Source organism: Pteronotus mesoamericanus, unplaced genomic scaffold (assembly GCF_021234165.1).
Source record: "Pteronotus mesoamericanus isolate MK-2021 breed Mesoamerican mustached bat unplaced genomic scaffold, CSHL_Meso_final contig_69, whole genome shotgun sequence".
Classification (NCBI taxonomy): Eukaryota; Metazoa; Chordata; class Mammalia; order Chiroptera; family Mormoopidae; genus Pteronotus; species Pteronotus mesoamericanus.
In genome coordinates this window covers 4,020,950-4,040,977 of record NW_026555237.1, presented here as the reverse complement: position 1 = coordinate 4,040,977, position 20,028 = coordinate 4,020,950, and the positions used below count along the sequence as shown (strand labels likewise).

Sequence of the window (20,028 nt, the reverse complement as noted above, 5' to 3'; positions counted from 1 at the left end):
ATTTTGCTTAATCCAAAATTGATTACTTTCTTAATTAGATAAGAGACATTTTACATGACAAAAAGTTTTATTCCCTTATATATTTTTTTATTTTATCATTTTTTATTTTCAATTACAGTTGACATACATTATTATATTAGTTTCAGGTGTACACCCCAGTGATTAGACACTACATAACTTACTAAGTGATCATCCTAATAAATCTTACACCCATCTAACACCATACCAAGTTATTAGAATATTATTGACTATACTCCCTATACTGTACTTCACATCCCCATGACTGTTCTGTTACTACCAATCTATATTTCTTAACCCTTTCACCTTTTTGACCCATCACCCTCACCCCCCTTAACCCCTTATAAAATTAGTTTGTTTTTTCTGGGAGTTGGTGGTGGGAGAAAAAACAATTATAAAATGAAAAGTAGAGTTTAGAATGTTTTTGAATATAATATTGTTTAAGTGACTTTTACATTTTGTCTACAGAAAATCAGTTTATGCAAGACCAGGCACCTATGTTGGAAGGTGAATTGGTTATAAAATATACTTTCGGAAATCTGTGAATCAATGAATGTAATTAATGATTGGGCATTCACAATAATGCATGTGAACCTCAAAGCTGATGATATCCTAAATCTGATCATTGTCATTTTTTTAAATTTGGTTTCTTTAAGGATCAGGTCTCAGAACTGATTAACATGGTGATATAAATAGTTTTAAATCATAAACGTTGTCTATTTTATATAGACATAAAGACAACTATACCAAGATTGTCTTAGATATGCATAAGATTAGATATGAATGATTAATCTGTATATGACCAAAACTTGAAGAATTTGTTAAACAGATAGCGTGTGGTTTAATATTTTGTGATTAGCTCTTGAGTATCTTGAGGTTCATTTAGCATTCTATGTCCTAGTAAACTTGTAGAAAATTTATTCTATCTTTAAAATCAAGGCAAATGACATATGCTGGTTAGGAGAAGGTCTTGTTTTTCAAAAATTTTCCGTGACATTGTTATTAATCACAGGTTCTTTGGTTAAGCAATTTTGTCATTTAATATCAAGGATATCAATAAAACAAAAGGTAAAATACTGAAAGAATGTTTAATTTATTGAAAGAAGAGTAATTTTTATCTTTACATATACAAAACTCAATGAAATATAACAGGACTATATTGTGATATAGAAATTACCTTATTTCTGACATGTTTTATTCCTTTTGTCTTTAAAGATATGGCACTAGGGTCCTTAATGACTTCTGCTGCTTATATCCATTTCTCACTTTGAGATGACAGGGCTTTTTTGTTTAAGAGGACATTTATTAAAGTTGACTAATTTAATTTTATAGTTGCTGCCAGCCTGGAATTTGTTTTGTGGCATTAAAAAAATTATCACAAGTATTTGAATGTCCTCTTATATTTTATAAGTAATTCTTAAGGCAAAGATGATAAAAATTTCTAGTGTTGTATAGTTGGGCTATCTTTTTTAAAAGTGTTCCTCTACAGTGTGAATGGCTTGCTTATGCTGAATTGTTGATGTTGAATTCCTCTCTTGGGAAATAGGAAATTAGTACTTTCACTTTTTTTGTATGTTGACTATCAGAAGACTTTTCAAAAGCAATCTGTAGTGATTTATTTTTTCTTTATTAGGAGAGAATTGTTAACAGATCTTTGAAAGTTATACACTAATATAGACATAAAGACTTTACTGTTCTTAAATTTAGCACAGTTCTTTCATTTTAGTGACAAGGTGTCCTGCCTACTAAGCTGATGCCTTGCAATTTTTAGAGGTAATGAGTTTGAGAATCCAAGGCTACATACTGATCTTCATAGCTCAGCTGGTAAAACTTGTGACAGTTATCTCATGGTTAAGGCAGAATTTGAAGGTATTCTATAATGGCTATACTTTAGTTTCTTCTTCTCAGGATTCTGAAGGAAAATGCCCTCTATTATCTGTTTTAGGTCCTCAGAATGGTTGGAATGATCCTCCAGCTTTGAACAGAGTACCCAAGAAGAAGAAGGTACTAGAAAAAGATGTCTACCCAATTGCCTACAGATGTTTTGTTAATCATGTAGCCAGTTAGGGCACACCACACTTCTCTGATCCTTTTAAAGGCAAAGCTTACTAGATTGATATACTTAAAGTGTATTTCAGCTTACATCTTCAAATACATGAAGGAGAGGAAAGAAAGTAGGAGACAGTATGGTAGTATGGATTAAACCTCTTGGAGAAGGCAACATATAAATTCCTAACAGGTCTTTTTCAAAGAATAAGAAACAAAATTTCAGCCTTCTCAAATGATTTTTATTTTAGGAGTTAACTTTGGTTTTGGGGTTCTAGCAGTAATTATGAATTTGGTAATTATATTTTGTTTGTCATATATAATATGAATGAAGAAATATTCTAATAGCATTGTTTAGATGTCAGTAACTGTTGAAAAGTGTTAGAGCACAAGGTAAGATTTTTCTTCTCTCCAAGTCATTTTCTACCTTTTTTTTTTTTTTATTCCTAGTGATCTCCTTCCCCGAAATATGGTAATGAAAGACCTAAAATTGGGAGACATTAAATGATTAAGAAAACCCAAAAGTTAGGTTAGCAATAATCAGAAACTTAGCCTACTACTTTTTGTGTGATTGAATTGACAGGCTATATCCACTAGGAAAAGGGTACTACATTGTGATCATATTAAACACACAAACATATTTGGTATATCTGATTTTAGTACTGCTAGATGAAATTCTCCAGACTTTACATCTTTTTTCAAAAACACCATGGTTTTGGCTCCTCATTATGGGAGTAAATATGGAAGGCAAAGAGGAAACTAAAAGGTCCAAGTTTGAACTCTCCACCCCTTTTAGCCAGATTAGCTCTACTTGTATGTTTTACTCTATAATTCTGCATAAAATTTCATTTGAAAAGTAGTCTGTTCAAAAAAAGAAACAAAACTTTTTAAACCATGGACTAGTCTAACTCCCTTATTTAAAGCTGAGGAAATGTTGCTATTATTTTTTACCACTCTTGTCTTTTATTACCATCTTTTAACAGATGCCTGAAAACTTTATGCCTCCTATTCCCATCACATCACCAATCACAAATCCCTTGGGTGACCCCCAGTCACAAATGCTGCAGCAACAACCTTCGGCCCCAGTACCACTGTCAAGCCAGGCTTCATTCCCACAGCCGCATCTTCCAGGTGGCCAGCCCGCCTTCCATGGCATACAGCAACCCCTTGGACAGCCAGGCGTGCCACCATCTTTCTCAAAGCCCAATATTGAAGGTGCCCCAGGAGCTCCTATTGGAAATACCATCCAGGTAACAGTAAAATCTGTGGAAATGGAATGGGGAGACGGGTCTATTTCAGTAAACTTTTTTTAATGTGTTAATATTATGGTTACACCTTTATTAACATTTGTCTAAATTTGGTTTCAATTTAGACAGACTGAATAAAAAATAGTATATTATTTTTCAGTCATATGGCCATATACAAACTTTATAGAAGAGCCTTATATATTTGCTAATGTATGTTTCCAGTAACTTGATGACTGCAGTATACCTGATCAATAGCCACAATTTCAGTTGAATCCTTTTTTTGCCTCCAGGGTGCTAAGCAGAAACTCTTTTCTAAGGCTTTTCCCTTTAAAATGTAAAATAAAAATTTAATGAGTTACATCTTTTCTTATGTATAAGAGCTAATAACATATAGCCTTATCTTCAAATGAAACTATAAATTTGTACTTGCTTTTCACATGCAAACTGCTAGTTGGCAGAGTTCCAGATGGTTAAAAATCTATTACATTTCCATATAACTGACTTAGATACATAATGATCAACATTTTGATCTATTAAGGAAAAGTAAGGGGCTTAGGCCAAAGTTCAACAGATGAAACAAATTCATGTCCAAATATAAAACTAGTTCTTTTGTTTTTGTCTTTGACTCATCGAACTCAAATTTGTACCAATTGTATTTCTATCATTAGAGTACACTTTTTTGTTAAGAGACAGTTCCGCCTAAGGAAATTCTAACTATCGAAAGTTGTATTATGAAAACCAGTGTTATGATGGAGGTATAAGGACTTGCTTCTTTCCACAGGAATATAAATTATAAAGAAGTGTTGTTAATTTTTTCTATGATTACAAGTTTTTGTTAGTTTGGGAAAGTACCCAGGCACTCACTTTTGTTTAGACATGGGTGCTCATGCCATAGTTGTGTAGACTAGAACCTCAGTTACCATTGAAAGAGAGAGCTGTTTATACTCTTTTTTTCCTTTAACCTCTTTTTAAAATCTATCCCCAAACCTTGTTGCTATTTTAAAATCTTTCTCAACTCTCTTCTGAACATTTCCAGCCTGGTCCATGCCACCTTCTTCTCCAGTCTTCAGCAATGCAGGAGTCTTGAATTTGTCTGCCAGCACTTACTTTATCCAACTCTTTTCTTGGTCTTGTCTCCTCTTTGCTTAAAACATTACAGCTTCCCATTGCTCTCAAGATAAAACCCAAAATATTTCACATTATCTGGAAGACCTCAGCTCATATACCTGCCCTCCCTGTGCTTTTGCCACACTTGTCTCCTTTTAGTCTCTTTGTATCATGATCCTTCCTTTGTACATGATCTTTCTCAATCTAGAATGCTTTGAAACCCATTTTACTGGTTAACTTCTATTTATCCTTCCAGTCCCTGAAGAGGGGCCTTCCCTTTAATTGAATCTCAGTTATGTTGTCTGTTGGCTTATCACAGGTGCTGATTTACATATATTTATGACATTTTAAAATTTATTTTTCTTTCATTAGCCCATAAACTCCGTGAGTGCTGAGATCATTTCTATATTGGCTCATAACTCATGTCTGAGCCATAATGGCCTAATATTTTTTTTTTAATAAATGAACTAATGTATCAAAATTTTAAAAACTTAGACATTCTTTCTTTTCTTTTTCATATTTATACTCCATAACATCATGGTCTCTTTTGTCCCAATCTTTGGCTTAATCTTGCAGTTAACAACCCTAAGAGTAAACCAAAGAACAGAAGATTGCCAGGATAAACAAAAATGAACCAATGAACAGAACAAGCAGCTGCTTTACCCAGCCAACTTGATAAATGCCTTGTTCTTTTTATTTCTTACTGGCATAGATCTACTTCTCATCCATTTATATACAATAGTGATCAACATATGTTCCATAGTTAATTAAATAGTTTATATCCAATCCTTTTTTGTTGTTTAGTTTTTACTTCATAATCATAAACTTAACTCTGCAGTCCAGCTAGACTTGGAAAGGGTAAGGACAACGTGGAACCCAGTGAACCGCGGCAAGAGCATGAAGATTATAGAACATTCCAAGCAGGTGGGGGTGAATGGGAGCACTCCTGAGCTGCAGAAGGAATGGTCTGGTGGTTAAGATAAAAACACAAGTCAAATTTATTAGAGTTGTCTGCGGTCGGTAATGGTGATCTTTTTGCTGGCCTTGCTATTCCTGGACTCATAGTGCTCCAGGGCTGTCACAGCGTGCATGCGTCTGTCACCTGGCGGAAGACCACGTACTTGCCATCCAGCCACTCAGTCTTGGCAGTGCAGATGAAAAACTAGGAACCGTTTGTGTTGGGTCCAGCATTTGCCATGGACATGATGCCAGGACCTGTGTGCTTCATGATGAAATTCTTATTATCAAAATTCTCCCCATAGATGGACTTGCCGCCTGTGCCATTGTAGCATGTGAAGTCACTACCCTGGCACATAAATCCCAGAATAATTCTGTGAAAGTAGGAACCTTTATAACCAAATCCTTTCTCCTCCCCAGAGTTCAGAGCACTAAAGTTTTCTGCTGTCTTTGTAACTTCACCTGCAAACAGCTTGAAGGAGATGTGGCCCAAGGGCTCGCTGCAGGCAGCGATGTTGAAGAACACAGTGGGGTTGACCTTGGCTGGGCACGGGAAGCTGAGGGGGTAGAGGCAGAGTCTGCAAGGCCTCCAACCCTGTTTTTAAGAATCAGAGCTATAGGAAGAGTAGCTATACCTTCAACTGGATATCTGATTTTCATTTTTACTTAAATCATTGATTTCATATGTTAATTTTTCATTTGGTTTTGAATAACCTGTCTACATAGTTGGTTTCTCTATATCACAGGGTTCAGGGCTTTGTGTATAGGTAGCTTCTGGCCATTTCTACTCATTTTGTGGTGGTATTTCTTCCAGCATGTGCAGTCTTTGCCAACAGAAAAAATCACTAAGAAACCTATTCCAGATGAACACCTCATTCTAAAGACCACATTTGAGGATCTTATTCAGCGTTGTCTCTCTTCAGCCACAGATCCTGTATGTATTTTTTATATTTTGCTTAATTAAAGTAATCCTTTATGAAATCCTTCTATAATTATTGCTTAAAGTCCTACAAGATATATTTTAAATGTTTGTACAAAACTAATAAAGCTAGTAGTACTTACATAGTTTGCTTTACATATAAAAATGTACTGAAGTACTTTTTTATATATAAATATATTTAATTCTCACAGTAATCCTGTGGTAGGTAGATTGTCATCTTCATTTTACAGGTGAGGAAATTTAGGCAAAAGGCAGTTAAGTAACACCCAAGATCAGAGCCAGCATTCAAACCTAGGCTGGCTCCAGGATTTATTCTCTCAACCACTGCGTGTACTGCTTCTCATCTGCAAACCTCATGTTTGGCACATAAATAGAACAGAATAGTTGTATGCAAAAAAATCAGGTTTGGGGTTTACTTCTGAGCTTACATAGAAGCTTTTAAAAGTAGTCTTATATGTAACTTTGCAAAGATCTTAAAAATAGTTAAACGTTGTAGATATTGGAGTCATATGCATGATTTTACTTAGTTTACTTAGAGGATGCCTGTGTATTGGCAACAACAAAAACTCTACAAAGCCACTTTTGTTTTATATGAAATTTTAATTTCTGCCAACAAACATTGAATAAACTTATATAGCCACTGGCCACTTGTCCACTTGAAAAACAGCTTCTGGAATTTTTTGTTTCATCAACATTGAGTATTAATATGTGCAACCTTCTGCTGGTCTTTTGGAAAGCAGTTCCCTGAACTGAAATTGTCGGGAAAGCAGAGACAGGGAAGATTTAATGTAAACGTTAGCATTTGATGTTCTGAGAGTAATGGAAATACTATATTAGTCAGAGAGGTGGATGAAGCTGATAGCCAGGTAAATACTATCCCCAGTGTACACCTTTAAATAGACAGGCCACAGTCATTCAAAAATAGAGGTGTTTCCATAAAAATGTGGGAAAACTCCATTCCTCCTTCAGGAATGAGTCAGTATAGAGAGGGTGGGAGGGCACATAGTCCATTGCCCAGCTTAGTAAATTCTTAACTAAGTTTAACCTCCTCTAGGTCACCATGCCATCTTCCTTCTGGGTCCACAGAAGCACTAGGCAGAAGAGATCCACAAAAGACAAACTGTTCCTGTAATTTCTGTAACTAGTTGGGAGAGAAAGTCTAATATCCTCTCCTGCCCAACTACTCCCACTCCTGCCCCGTTGGGCTAGGTGAGGTTAACTTTGAACAGGGACTGTAACAGTTCCCCTCCACACAAGTCCATTTTAGTCAGTAGTTGGAACCATTTTTATAGTATGGCTTTATTCCTATTTTCATTTTAATTATGTCCAAACAACACGAAATAATTTTGCAGCACAGCTTAGTTTGTAATATTATTCTTGGCTTCATCTCTTCTTCTTTCCTCTTCTGATGCTGACATTCCTTCCTCAAATATACCAAGAGCACTTCAACATCAGGGACTTGTACTTGCTGCTCCTTCTGTCTGGACCTCTTCCCCCACATAACTGCACTGCTCACTCCTCACTTGTTCCAGACTTCTGCTCCAACATCCCATTAGCTATTAGGTCTTTCTTTACCACCCCCTCAACTCCCAACACCTCCAGCTTCCTTATCCTATCAACTTTCCTTCATGGCACTCATCACCATCTGGCATAGAACATGTTTGTTTAGTATCTTTTCCTACCCAATAGAATATGAGCTCCATGAGACATAAGACTGTGCCCCCAGCATAGCACATAGTAGGCGCTCAATAAATACTGAATCAGTGTCAGTTCTATAGCTGTTGCATAATGTAGATCATTGTTAATTTTAAACCTTTCATTTTGATTTTAGAGTAGTTTTCTCTCACTATACCTATAATATTAGGATGGGGTGAGTGGATCTTCTTAAGAACTTACTTTACTGCTTGCCTCTTAGCAGTCTTTAAGTTACCAGATGATAATTTTCTTTTTTTCTTGATGTTTTTTAAAGGCTTAGAAAGAGTCAGGATTAACTATACCAAATGACAAAGTATATAAGTAATATTTTTGAAAGATTCTAGTTCACCTATATGTTTGGCTTCTAGCACCCACCATTTATAATAAGTGTACTTAGACATTTTTTTTCTGTAGTACACTGACCCATTGCTGCCTCCAGATGGCCCTGCTATTGCTTGTGGATATAGTGCACCTGTACATTCACACACCTTGTCAAGTGGGTTTATACTTCACATGAAATCCAACCAGTACTCTAATTTTGCACACCAGAAGGAAGAGGCTTATTCTCTTGTCCTCCTCCCATTAGATTTCTGACCTTTATCCTAATAATCTGTTCAAGTTTCTTCGTTATAGTTGCCTCCCTTTCTTTATAATGTGAAACTGTTCACCATCATGAGTATGAGGTTTAGTAAAATGAGATAGGGCAGATTTTTTGGATAAAAGTTAATGTTCAAATATAACATACCTGGTTTTTCTTCTGCAGCAAACCAAGAGGAAGCTAGATGATGCCAGCAAACGCTTGGAGTTCCTATATGATAAACTTAGGGAACAGACAGTAAGTTTATGGGGAAAAGGATTCATTTATTCCTAGTTGCTAAAAGTAAGCATCTCAGCACTTGCCTGTAGTGTGCTTGGGGACAAACTGGCATGTTAAGGTAACTGGCCTTCTGTTTGTTTTTTATGTCCCATGAATCAAGAAATTAGTGGGAAGATACTGTGTTTTCCAGAGACCAAAGCTATAGTCTTTCTCACAGTCAAGACCCCTGAGCCCTTTTCTTCCAGCATACCGATTACCAAGGCAAAGCCAAATGTAGCCAAAAGATGAGCAACTTAATGTGCCTAATTATGAAGAGAACCAACAGTAGGAGAAGATGTACTGTCTTCTGTTCCTTTGTCCCTACCTCTCCATTCTTTCTTGAATAGTTTTGCTTTATTAAGAGAAGCCCTAGGATAGGAAAAAAAGAACTGGGACTTTTTATATTTTTGCATTTCAGCATTTCTCTTTCCCATTCCCCCACACCAATCCTGTCAGATAAAAATAACCACTTCTCTTATGAGAACCAAACCAAAAAAAGTTAGTTGATATAGCTGTGGAAGAGGTGTGGTCTGTGGACTGATCCAAAATAAAGTTGACCCTCAAAAGTATGGGTTTGTAAGCCAAGTAATGGAAAAAACAAACTGTTGGTTTTATGGTTTTAAGCGATGACAGGATTATAAAAAGCAGTTAAAAGTGGGTCAGTTGAGCACGTGATGAGGGCTGTTGCCCTACTAAGGGAGGTAGATCAAAAGTTCAGGATCTCTATTGTACACATGATTTAAGAATAAAGTGGGTCCTTGCTTTGAGATACCATGATTAAGAATCATTCTTAAAGGTGTGAGGCCATATCTGAAACAATTGAAGAACTAAAGCACTGTTTTAAAAAAATTTATTGATTGATTTTAGAGAGAGGATAAAACACCCAATATTGTTGTTCCACTTATTTATTCATTCATTGGTTGCTTCTTGTATGTGGCCTGACCAGAAATTGAATCTGCAACCTTGGCATATTGGGATGATGCTCTCACCAACTGATCTATCTGGCCAGGGCAAGAATTAAAGCTCTTAAGTGGAGAGACATTAGCATTTCAGCTTGGGGGAGGAAATCTGGCTTTTCCATAAGAAAGTCCTGACTTACCGTACATGTTTAGTTTATTAATAATTTCCTTACATGTCATTTTGTCATGGTTCTGTTTTATAACTTAAGTGTTGATTGACCTAAAAAACTTTCTAAACATGTTAAATGGTTTATTTTTTATAACGTTTATAGCAAGCTCCTTTTAAATATCGTGGTTTAATGTCTGTAGAGGATCTTAGATGAAATTCTCCCTTAATTTAATTCTTTCTCTTGATTCCACCTTTATTTCAGCTTTCACCCACAATCATCAATGGTTTACACAACATTGCAAGGAGCATTGAAATGCGAAACTACTCCGAAGGCTTGACCATCCATACCCACATAGTCAGCACCAGCAACTTCAGCGAGACCTCTGCTTTCATGCCAGTTCTGAAAGTTGTTCTCACTCAGGCCAATAAGCTGGGTGTCTAAAAGGACAGCTTCACCTCCCGCCAACATTGCCATTTTTCCAAAGAAACATATTTTAAGAAATGATAAGATACGGACCAATCCTCACGAGCATGTTTGCATAGCATTTACACTATTTCTGCAAAGATACTCACCTTAGGACTGCTCCAAACCCTGGTGCTTTCTTTTGTTTTAATCTTTTATTGCCCGTGATGATTTTCTTATTATGCAAATAGTGTATTTCCTGGATTACACATAGTATGTTTTCCTGAAGTATTCTGATAAATTGTGGTTTTTAAAACCTTAGCGTACTTTTTGGAGTAGAGCATCTGGTTATACATAAAGCAGAGCTAAAATTTAAGTTTCTTTCATGTCCTCCATACTCCCTCTACATCAATCAGATTAAAGTGTGTGATCTTATTTTAAGTGTACGTAGTCCTTTTTTTTAAACAGCTGTTCAGTTTACTTTAATCTTTATTTTTTGTGTGTGTTTGGATTCACTCTGGTCCTGAATAAATAATTAAATATAGAGCTTGCTACATAGATTTTAGCAAATATTAATGAAAAATGGGATTACTAGCTTTAAGTACCTATAAGGAAAAGACTCAGCATTTTCATTCTGTAGGATGCATTCATCTTTATTAATAAATGTTTTCAATATTGTTTGAATTTTAAGATTGAATTCTTTTATATTTAGAAATTTGTCAAATTTTTAAGAAAAACTTATAGCTCTGAGATTTAAGTTCAGAAAGAATACTTTAATTTCCGTCAGCCTCGTGAATCAAATATAGATATTTTTCAGCCAGTTTTCTGTTAAGTGACTTTAATATAATCTTTTAAGATTATAACAAAACATAATGTTCCCCTAGAATCTTGGACAACCAGATACTAATAATCTTTTCCATTTTTATTTGTTGATTTTTACAGAGAGAAAAACATCAATTTGTTTTCTACTTATTTATGCATTCATTGCTTAATACTTAAATTTTTCAAATTTTTAATTTTTAAATCACATTTATTGTTATAGTTGTCTCAGTTTTTCCCCCTTTGCCCTCCTCCATCCATCCCACCCCGCCCCCTTCTCCCACAGTCCATTCCCACTCTGTTGTCCATGTCCATGGGCCATTCATACATATTCTGTCTAGTCCCTTCTCCTTTCCACTACTGTCCTCCTTCCCCATCCCCTCTGATCACTTTCATTCTGCTCCATGTTTCCTTGCCCGTGGTTTATTTTGTTCGTTAATTTATTTTGTTGAATAGATTCCACTTACAGGTGAGATGATATGGTATTTGTCTCTCACCCACCGGCTTATTTCAATTAGCATAATATTCTCCAGTTCCATCCATGTTGTTGCAAAGGGTAGGAGTTCTTTCTTTTTCTTTGTTAATGCAGATTGATTTTATTTTTTTAAATGTCAAAATCCATTATAAAATATTAAAAAATTTAAATCCATTATAAATTCTCACCAATTAAAACAACATGACAACAGCACAGAAATAATCAAGCAAATCAATGAAATATAATGAGCATTCTAGAAACAAACGTATATATCTAACAATGTAATATATGATTAAATTGATACTTCAAATTAATGGGGAAAATAAAGCTCATTCAACATATAAGGTACACGGACCACTATTACTTGAAATAAAACAAACAGAGTCCTATTTCACACATAATACAAAAAATATTCAGATGAGTTAAAAATCAGTATGTAAAATCTAATGCGTTTTAGGAGAAAATACAAAATAATATTTTTCTTACCCTGAAGTCAAATATTCAGACTCCAAAGTTATAAAGTAAAATATTGACAATATGACTATATTAAACATTTAAGACTATAGAGTAATATACATGTAAAAGAAGTTAAAGGACAAGTAATAGGAAAGTATTTGCAACATATCTAAAACAGGGTTAATAGTTTTTCTGTTCTTTTTTTAGGGAAAAAATTCTACAAACATTTAATCAAAATATGGATAAAGAATGCCAAAATGTCATTTGAAAGCTTTTTAAAATAATAGAAATAGGCAAGAAATATACAAAAACAGGTTTAGTTTCAATGAATAATGAAGTAACAATAATGTATCCTTGTCACAATCAGATTAATAAGCATTAAAAATGTTAGTAATATCAAGTATTGGTGACTGTGAAAGGAACTGGGTATTCATAGACTCCTTTTCTTCATCTTAAAGCAGTCCCTTTAGCATATTTTGCAATGCTGGTTTGGTGGAGGTGTATTCTTTCAGCCTTCTTTTGTCTGGGAAACTCCTTATTTTGCCTTCCATTTTAATTCAGAGCCTTGCTGGGTAGAGCAGTCCTGGTTGCAGGCCTTTGGTTTTCATGACTTGGAATATTTCTTGCCATTCTCTTCTGGCTTGTAGTGTTTGTTGAGAAGTCAGCTGCTAGCCAGCCATATCAGAGCTCCCTTATATGTTACTACCTCTTTCTCCCTTGCTTCCTTTAGGATTCTGTTTGTCTTTGATATTTGCCATTTTAATGATGATGTGTCTTGTAATGGGCCTCATTGGGTTCCTCTTGAATGGGACCCTCTGTGCTCCCTGGACTTGTGTGACTTTTTCTTTCCTCCAATTAGGGAAGTTTTCCATCATTACTTTCTCAAACAGGTTCCTATCCCTTGCTCTTCTTCTTCTGATATCCCTATTATGCAGATATTATTACATTTCAGGTTGTCCTGCATTTCCCTCAACGCCTCTTCATTCATTTTGAGTCTTTTTTCTTCTTCTCACTCTTTCTGGGAGTTTTTTTCTACCTTGTCCTCCAGATCGCTGATTCGATCCTCTGCTTCATCTAGCCTGCTTTTGATTCCTTCTACTGTGTTCTTCAATTCAGAAATTGTATTCTTCATTTCCTCTTGTGTCTTCTTGATAGTTTCTATGTCTATTTTCATGCTGATATAGTTTGCAATAAGTTCCTTGTAGTTTCCCTGTAGTTTTTGTAATTCTCACTGAGCTCACTGAGCTCATTAAGCTTCCTTAGAACAGTTGTTTGGAACTCAGTATCTTGGTAGTTTACTTGCCTCTATTTCATTTAGTTCTCTTTCTGGGGATTCCTCCTTTCCCTTCGAGTGGGGGCTATTTCTTTGTCTTATTATTTGTGAGACTCTTCTTTTTTACTTCTGCTTCTTAAGTTGATCTGTCTTGACTTCCTGACTTTATGGTGTGAACTTCTATAGCAGGAGACCGCTGTTTTTTCTTTCTGGATCTGCCTCTGATGACGTCAGATATTGACCCTGTCTGGCCTTAGGCAGTCTGTTCGAGACTTCCAGGAACCTGCTCTCTGTGGCTGTCCCCTTCAGTTGTTAATCTAATCACTCACTCTGCACTCGGCAGGCCAATTTAGATACCACAGGGCACGGCAGAGTCCCTCCTGGGGGCAGGGTTATTGGGTCCACTCAGGCTACCACCACTCAGGGGAGTGGTCTGCCTGGGCCAGATGGCTGCTGCCGTATGGGGGAGTAGTCGGCACTGGAATCCCTCCAGCTACTCTCTCAGTTCTCTCCCCAAACCCTCCTTCCCCAGTCTCAGGCATCTCTAGCCCACCCTGCCCTTGCCTTTACCCAAGACCAGGGTAAGTGGCTGCAAACAAAAATTTATGTGTTGGTCCTTTAAATGGCTTGTTGGGTCTCCAGCCTCCTGTCTCTGGCAGAGAGCAACCTTGCTGCTTTTCATAGCTGGCTGTTAACTGTTCTTTTTAGGCTCTGGTGCTGAAGGCCGGAGATCCCTGCTTATGGTTTAGACCCCTCTCGTCTCAGGGGGATCCAACTGGCTGTTTCAGTATCCTTCTGGTACTGCTGCCTGTTGGTGCACTGCGTGCCTTCTCAAGTCTCTACCACACTCCTTACCAGTTAGGTCGTGCTAAAGCTGAATTCTTCTGTCTGTCCGAGGTTACAATGCTCCTTTCTCACTATTGTTCAGATGTTTGTACCAGATGATTTCTCCACAATTTAGTTGTAATTCCAGATTGGTCCTGGGAGGAGGTCAGTGTGACTTCCATTCACTTCTCCACCATATTGCCTCCCCCTCCTGATTTTTATCCAGCACATGTGGATGTAGGAGTGCCTGTTCCAAATCTCTGCTACTCACTCACCTGGATGAATGTGAGTTCTTTATTTACTTGGTGGTTGGACTTCTTTACAGCTCAGTTTTCTGACGATTCTGGGTGATAGTTATTTTATAGTTTAGTTACAATTTTTGCTGTTGTGTGAGGATGTGAGCCATGTTTACCTACGCCTGTATCTTGACCAAAGCCTGGTTGATTTTGTATTGCCGTAACTAGGGTTCGAAATACAACTTTGGTGTATCGGCACTGAGTCCCTTGTCAGGGCCTAATAATTTTTTTCAATGCCTGTGGAATTTTACCTGAGTTGGGTTGGAAAACTAAAAATTAAACCCTGTGACTATTGTGGAGATAGAGGTGCAATATTAAGGAATAAGAGTACTTTGTCAGGTTTTTTGTAGCCTGAGGAAAAATGTTTGCAAGAACTTTTCAATTTCCTTTACAGAGATTCCCTCCTCTCCAAACAAAACTTCTTAAAAAAATAACTAGCCCACTTTTTAGCTCAGTATAGTTTTATAACTAAAAAAAGAAGTACCGTGATAGCACGTATGAGCATTGGAGCCTTAGGAATGGGCGATATATCAACACCCTGCCCTACAGTCTCCTGGGAGTTTGGTAGTCTGAATTACTTTTGTGACTAATCAAGTGGCATCTTGATCTTTTGTACCTGACCCTCAAGTGTGGTGTCAGCCGAAGATCCCTGTAAACAGAAGGCTGGCCTCTTGTAATTTTTTTTTTTACAGTGGTTCCTTGGTGTGTTACTCATTAATTCATTCTGGAACTTGTGATCAGTGCCAAAACCAACGCGTACTGAGCAAGCGACGAGTGATGAAGCATTTTCTCTTGCAGGGTGTCATTGTGACTCTTACAAGTTCTGGCAAGTGCGGTAAGTCCAAACAAGCGTCAAGTATTGAAACATATTTTTCCTGTGAAAATGTGACAAATACAGGGTTCACAAGTTCTGAAGCCAATGAGTACCAAGGTATGACTATTTCCTTTATAGTTAGGGTTTATGTTATGGCTGCATGTTTACCCTGACATGACAGTGGCATAATTGGCAGCATTTTACAAAAAAACAAATTTCCGAAAGATGAAAAATGAGTAGGGGGCAGTGGAGCCTTGGCTAGCCCCAGAGATTTTACAAGTGTGAAAAACTGCTACTGGCATCTGAGCAGCTATCTCTTCTTTTTCAATGCAGTGTGATTTTTTTTTCCACTGTGGAGATATTTCTCCACATGGCTTATAACCTTGGGAGAAGTTTCATATAAATGGATGGAGTGTGGGGTCCCTGTTTGGGCATCAGATGAGGTTGGCTCTGTCTAGCAGAGTCTCCTCAGTTGCCACGGATGAAGAAATATAACTACCAGACATGATTTGCCTTTCAGGAGGGGTGGGGGGGTAGCAATTCCCTCCAGTGGAGAATGCCCTGAGCCCTTCTCTTGAAGTATCTTTTATTGAGTTTTAGCACATACAGAGATACATAGTTTGTGTGTAAAACTCATCAATCAATGTTAAACAGTAATGATTAAAGGAAGGAGATGTGGTTCAAGGATAACAGTAAAGGGATTACAAGAGTCTTTCTGAGTCAGGGTCAGATAAACAGAGTGACGCCCATTGGGCCCTGAAACCTGAAAAGATAAACTCATCCTATGCTTGGACCCCAAATACCAGTACTCATTAACTCGAGGGCATTCTTAGCAAAGTAAGTTTCATAGGATTTACTGCATTCCTTTTCCAGGTCTAATTGCCCCAGTTTAGGGCTGTACCTGTCTTCTCGTATTGTTTCAGGCCTGAGCTAGGCAACGGGGAGCAGAACAGCCAAGAGATAAGGAGACTTCTTTCAGATAGAATGAGTTCTCTGGCCATGACAAAGTCGAGGAGTGAGGGTCTTTTGCTCCTTCTCCGAGTCCCCCAAGTCCTTCCCTGATGGCCCCCATGTGACTGTGCCTGTCTTAAGATTGACCCCGCCATCAAAGGGTCTTACCTGTCACTGACTAACCAGCCATCTTCCGGGGCCAAGCAGGGACAGGTTTTGTCTCCTCAGTGGCCTATTTTCCCAAGGCCTCCTTGCTCAGCCTCTTGCCCGTCAGGCTCCAGTCCCTGAAACCAGGTGGGACAGTTCCCAACAATGGAGGTAAGAAGAGCAGAACCCCCAAAATAGTTTTCTCTGAAGGATGGAAATAATAAGAGGCTATGGAAAGAGTAGTTTTGTATCCTAAAGAGAGAAGTAAAACAACTTTCCAAAGGTTTTTTAAGTAGAGAAAAAATTCCAATTTGATTTTGTCAACAAGTGTGTTTTCAGCTCTACTCGCCATTTCTTCATGTAGTCGTTCTTTCTGAATCCCAAGTCTGTTCAGTTGTGCTTATGTTTTGTGCTTTTTATTGTTTTAACCTATTTAATTTTAAAACAAAGGGGTACGAGGGGAACTGGTAGGTCATTTGATTTTGATTGGAAGAGGAGAGTTTCAGACCTTTTTTCTAAATTGTAAAAGGGCAGTGAGTATAATATATAATTTAAGGGAGCCTTTAAGAATGACCAGTACTATGATTTGATTATTGATGAAAAACCATTTCATCTTGTATTTCGTCCAATAAAGGAACTTTCCACACTAGGAAGACTAGAATGTGAGGTGGAATTGAATATAAAAACATTGCAGTAGGCAAGAAGGAATGCAACCATCTCCTGAAAGTGAACTAAAAGTCATTTCCTTTCCCTCTGGATATATCTCCAAATAGCACATGACCTTCTCTGACCATCTTTTTGCTTTAAGGAGTCCTGGGGAGAGAACAAATCAGTTTTAACAGACTGAAGTCAAGTCCACGAAGAGGCACTGCTGGGACACACTGTTTCTGTGAGCTGGGCACTGAGCTAGGAACTTACCTCTCTCACTGAATCCTCCCATCAGCCCAGAGAGCTGTTAGTTGCAGTTGCCTGGCACGGCTGGTAATTGGTAGCATCTGGATTCAAATCCACTTCTTAGCCTAGTGAGCACATTTTTTCGCAAACCCGTATTTTTGCAAAAACTTTCAAGTTTCGCTTTCAGACTTTGCTTTTCTTCCCCCCTTTTGTTAGCCTGCAGACACTTGACATTCTCCATAAAAGAGGAATATAGTTTATTATAAGTGGGTATACTTGTTGAGAACTGTGTGTTCACTTCTTTTCAGACAGGTTCTCTTTACATGGTGTCAAAGATAGCCCCTGGCAGCCCTAAGCCTCCATCTTCTCGACTTGTGATATACAAAGGGAATAGAGAAAACTACTCACAATATCTAAATACTGTTCACAAAGACAACTCCGATTGTCTCCTTTTGGGTCTCATGCCTACTACCTAATCGAGTTCTGTGCCCAGAGAGGTAGGGTACCAGAACTGTCTGGTCCAGCTAGTATGCCCATACTACCTGGTGTGAGCACAGTGATTTTAAGCCCCACCAAAAGCATACGGAGTGGTTCCCCAAAGAAAAGGGTGCAGAACAGTGAGAAGAGTAAGCCAAACAACTCAATACCTCCTGTAGATCAGAACAGTGAAGTTACAGTACCAGGCAGGGTTCCAGACTGGAGGGAAGTCCTGGATGGTAACACTAAAATGCTACGAAGAAGCCACTTCTTCCCAGTGGCAATAAATTGTGTCATCACGAGAAACAGTGTTGAAGAGCACCTATCAGTCAAGGAACTGCATTTTAATTCTTCACTGCCACTTATTGTTAGTCAAATCATATCACCTCTTTCTGCCTCCATTTCCCCATCTCTAAAATGAGAAGGTAAAAAAAAAAAATGAGAAGGTAGGACTAGATAATCTTTAATTTTCTGGTTCTGGGAGTCTGTGACCCATCAACCTTTCCCACAGCACCTTTGTGTATTACTTATGTGTCTTCAAAAGGACTTGAAATCAAATTTGGATAAGCACTAAAGCTTTGAAGAAAGATGAAAGAATTCAGGCCTATTTACATTTGGGTACCTTTTTTCCCTCTTGTAGAGTTAAATTCATTTCTAATCTGGAGAAAAATCAATTCAGCACTTTCCTTGACTGAAAATAAATAGGCAGAATTAAAGAAATAGTTTGTAATTTGAGTACTTAAAACCAATATATTTGCTTGGCCTTGAGGTCCATAACTAGTGGGTCCCCTCAGTAATGATACACAGTTTTATGAAATTACCCTTTCTACACACCTGTTCCCTACATCAAGAATAGGCTACTTTTGATTGTACACAAATGGACTAGTTTTTCCTCTGGTGCTGCAAATCTAGGTCACCCTTTAGACATTTTTGAACTCTGTTTACAATTGCTCCCTCTGTGCTAGAGAGCAAGAGGGGTCTCTGCCTTTTAAGTGCAGCCCATGGTAACTGACACAGCAGGAAAAGAAAGAAGTCATTGAAACAGAAACAGTAACTGCTGCTAAATGCCAAGAAATAAGAGCTTCTCTACCTCTATCTGCCCTTGGAAACCAAAATAACTATCTTAAAAGAAAATGGGTAGGTGTTGGTAGGGGGAGGGGAACTGGAGAGCTTGGAAGAGACGTGGGTGAAAACCTTGTCAATACTCTCTTTGGTCATAATAATAGGAATTGTTCATTTATTTCAGAGAGCTGGGAATTGGGAGTAGGGAGATAGACTGGGGAAGAGTTTAATTTGTGAACCTTGTTCTAGACAGATGTTGATCAAAGGGGAATGTGGTGTAGGTATTAACAAATGTTAACATACCATGGCTGGGTCTTGAAAAGGATGATCAGTGATTCCTCCAAAGCATTTGCTAGCGTTTGTGGTATACACTTTTTGTAATGATTATTTGATTATTATCTGCCTTCCCTTCTGAACCATAAGCCCCATGAGCACAGTCATATGCTCCGGTGCATGGAGCTGAGCTCATGCTTGACTTCTAGAGGAGGCTTAATAAACAGATACTGCATGAGAGAATTAATTGATTCAAACTGAAGATCTAGGAAACTTGCCAAGGGCAGCATATCACTGACAGAAGAGACAGGTTTGGGTTGGCTTCAGTACTTCACTGGGTTTTTCATTAAGTAGACTCTCTTATCTATGAAGTAGGAAGTAAGAACCTGCAAATCTGCCCATCTCCCATGCCCAGGGTCCTGCTGCCAAATCACAGCACTCTTTATTAAAAGAGGTCAGGAAATGTGGGAAGGGTCTTTTGCAATAAGGCTGAGGTTTGTGTTAAAAGAAAATCCCCCTCTTCAGATTCAAAGCAATAGAAGCATCATTTTCGAGGAGCAGGTCACTCCTTGCCCACTGCTATAAAATCTCAATGGGAAATTTTCCCAATCTGTTTAATACAGGAAAAGGGAGACCAACTCTCCTGTGACTGGAGAAAGCCGAGAAGACTAATTTTCTGCCAACCCATGGTCTTGCTATATCTCAAACCCAATCTTCCCGTAATCTTAGAGGCTAACTTCATAATTATATGCTCCCCTGCAGTTACTCTAATCTAAAGCCTGTGAGTGTTTTTTCTCACCCTGGGAGCGCAAGGATCGTTTACCTTTTTAAAATGTTTTTATTGTTTTTTTTTCTATTGCCATTTAGTCCCCTTATACCCACTGCCCCCCAGGATTGTTTACATTTGAAATGGTTGTCCCAGCACATCA

General features: G+C 37.7%; 1 protein-coding gene across 13 annotated transcripts in view; it reads left to right on the top strand.

Moving 5' to 3' along the window:
• SEC31A (SEC31 homolog A, COPII coat complex component) overlaps positions 1 to 10,975 on the top strand; it is a 71,880-nt gene extending 60,905 nt beyond the window's left edge. For 4 of the 13 annotated variants that reach the window (XM_054582347.1, XM_054582346.1, XM_054582345.1 and 1 more), the window contains 5 exons: positions 1,964 to 2,022; positions 3,048 to 3,314; positions 6,190 to 6,309; positions 8,774 to 8,845; positions 10,197 to 10,974. In XM_054582347.1, the coding sequence (XP_054438322.1) occupies positions 1,964 to 2,022; positions 3,048 to 3,314; positions 6,190 to 6,309; positions 8,774 to 8,845; positions 10,197 to 10,376 (698 nt within the window). In that variant the 3' untranslated portion in view covers positions 10,377 to 10,974. Of the gene's footprint in view, positions 1 to 486; positions 526 to 1,963; positions 2,023 to 3,047; positions 3,315 to 6,189; positions 6,310 to 8,773; positions 8,846 to 10,196 lie in introns of all 13 variants that reach the window. The other 9 variants (XM_054582338.1, XM_054582337.1, XM_054582335.1 and 6 more) reach the window with 3 other exon arrangements.
• Positions 10,976 to 20,028: the final 9,053 nt, after the last annotated feature.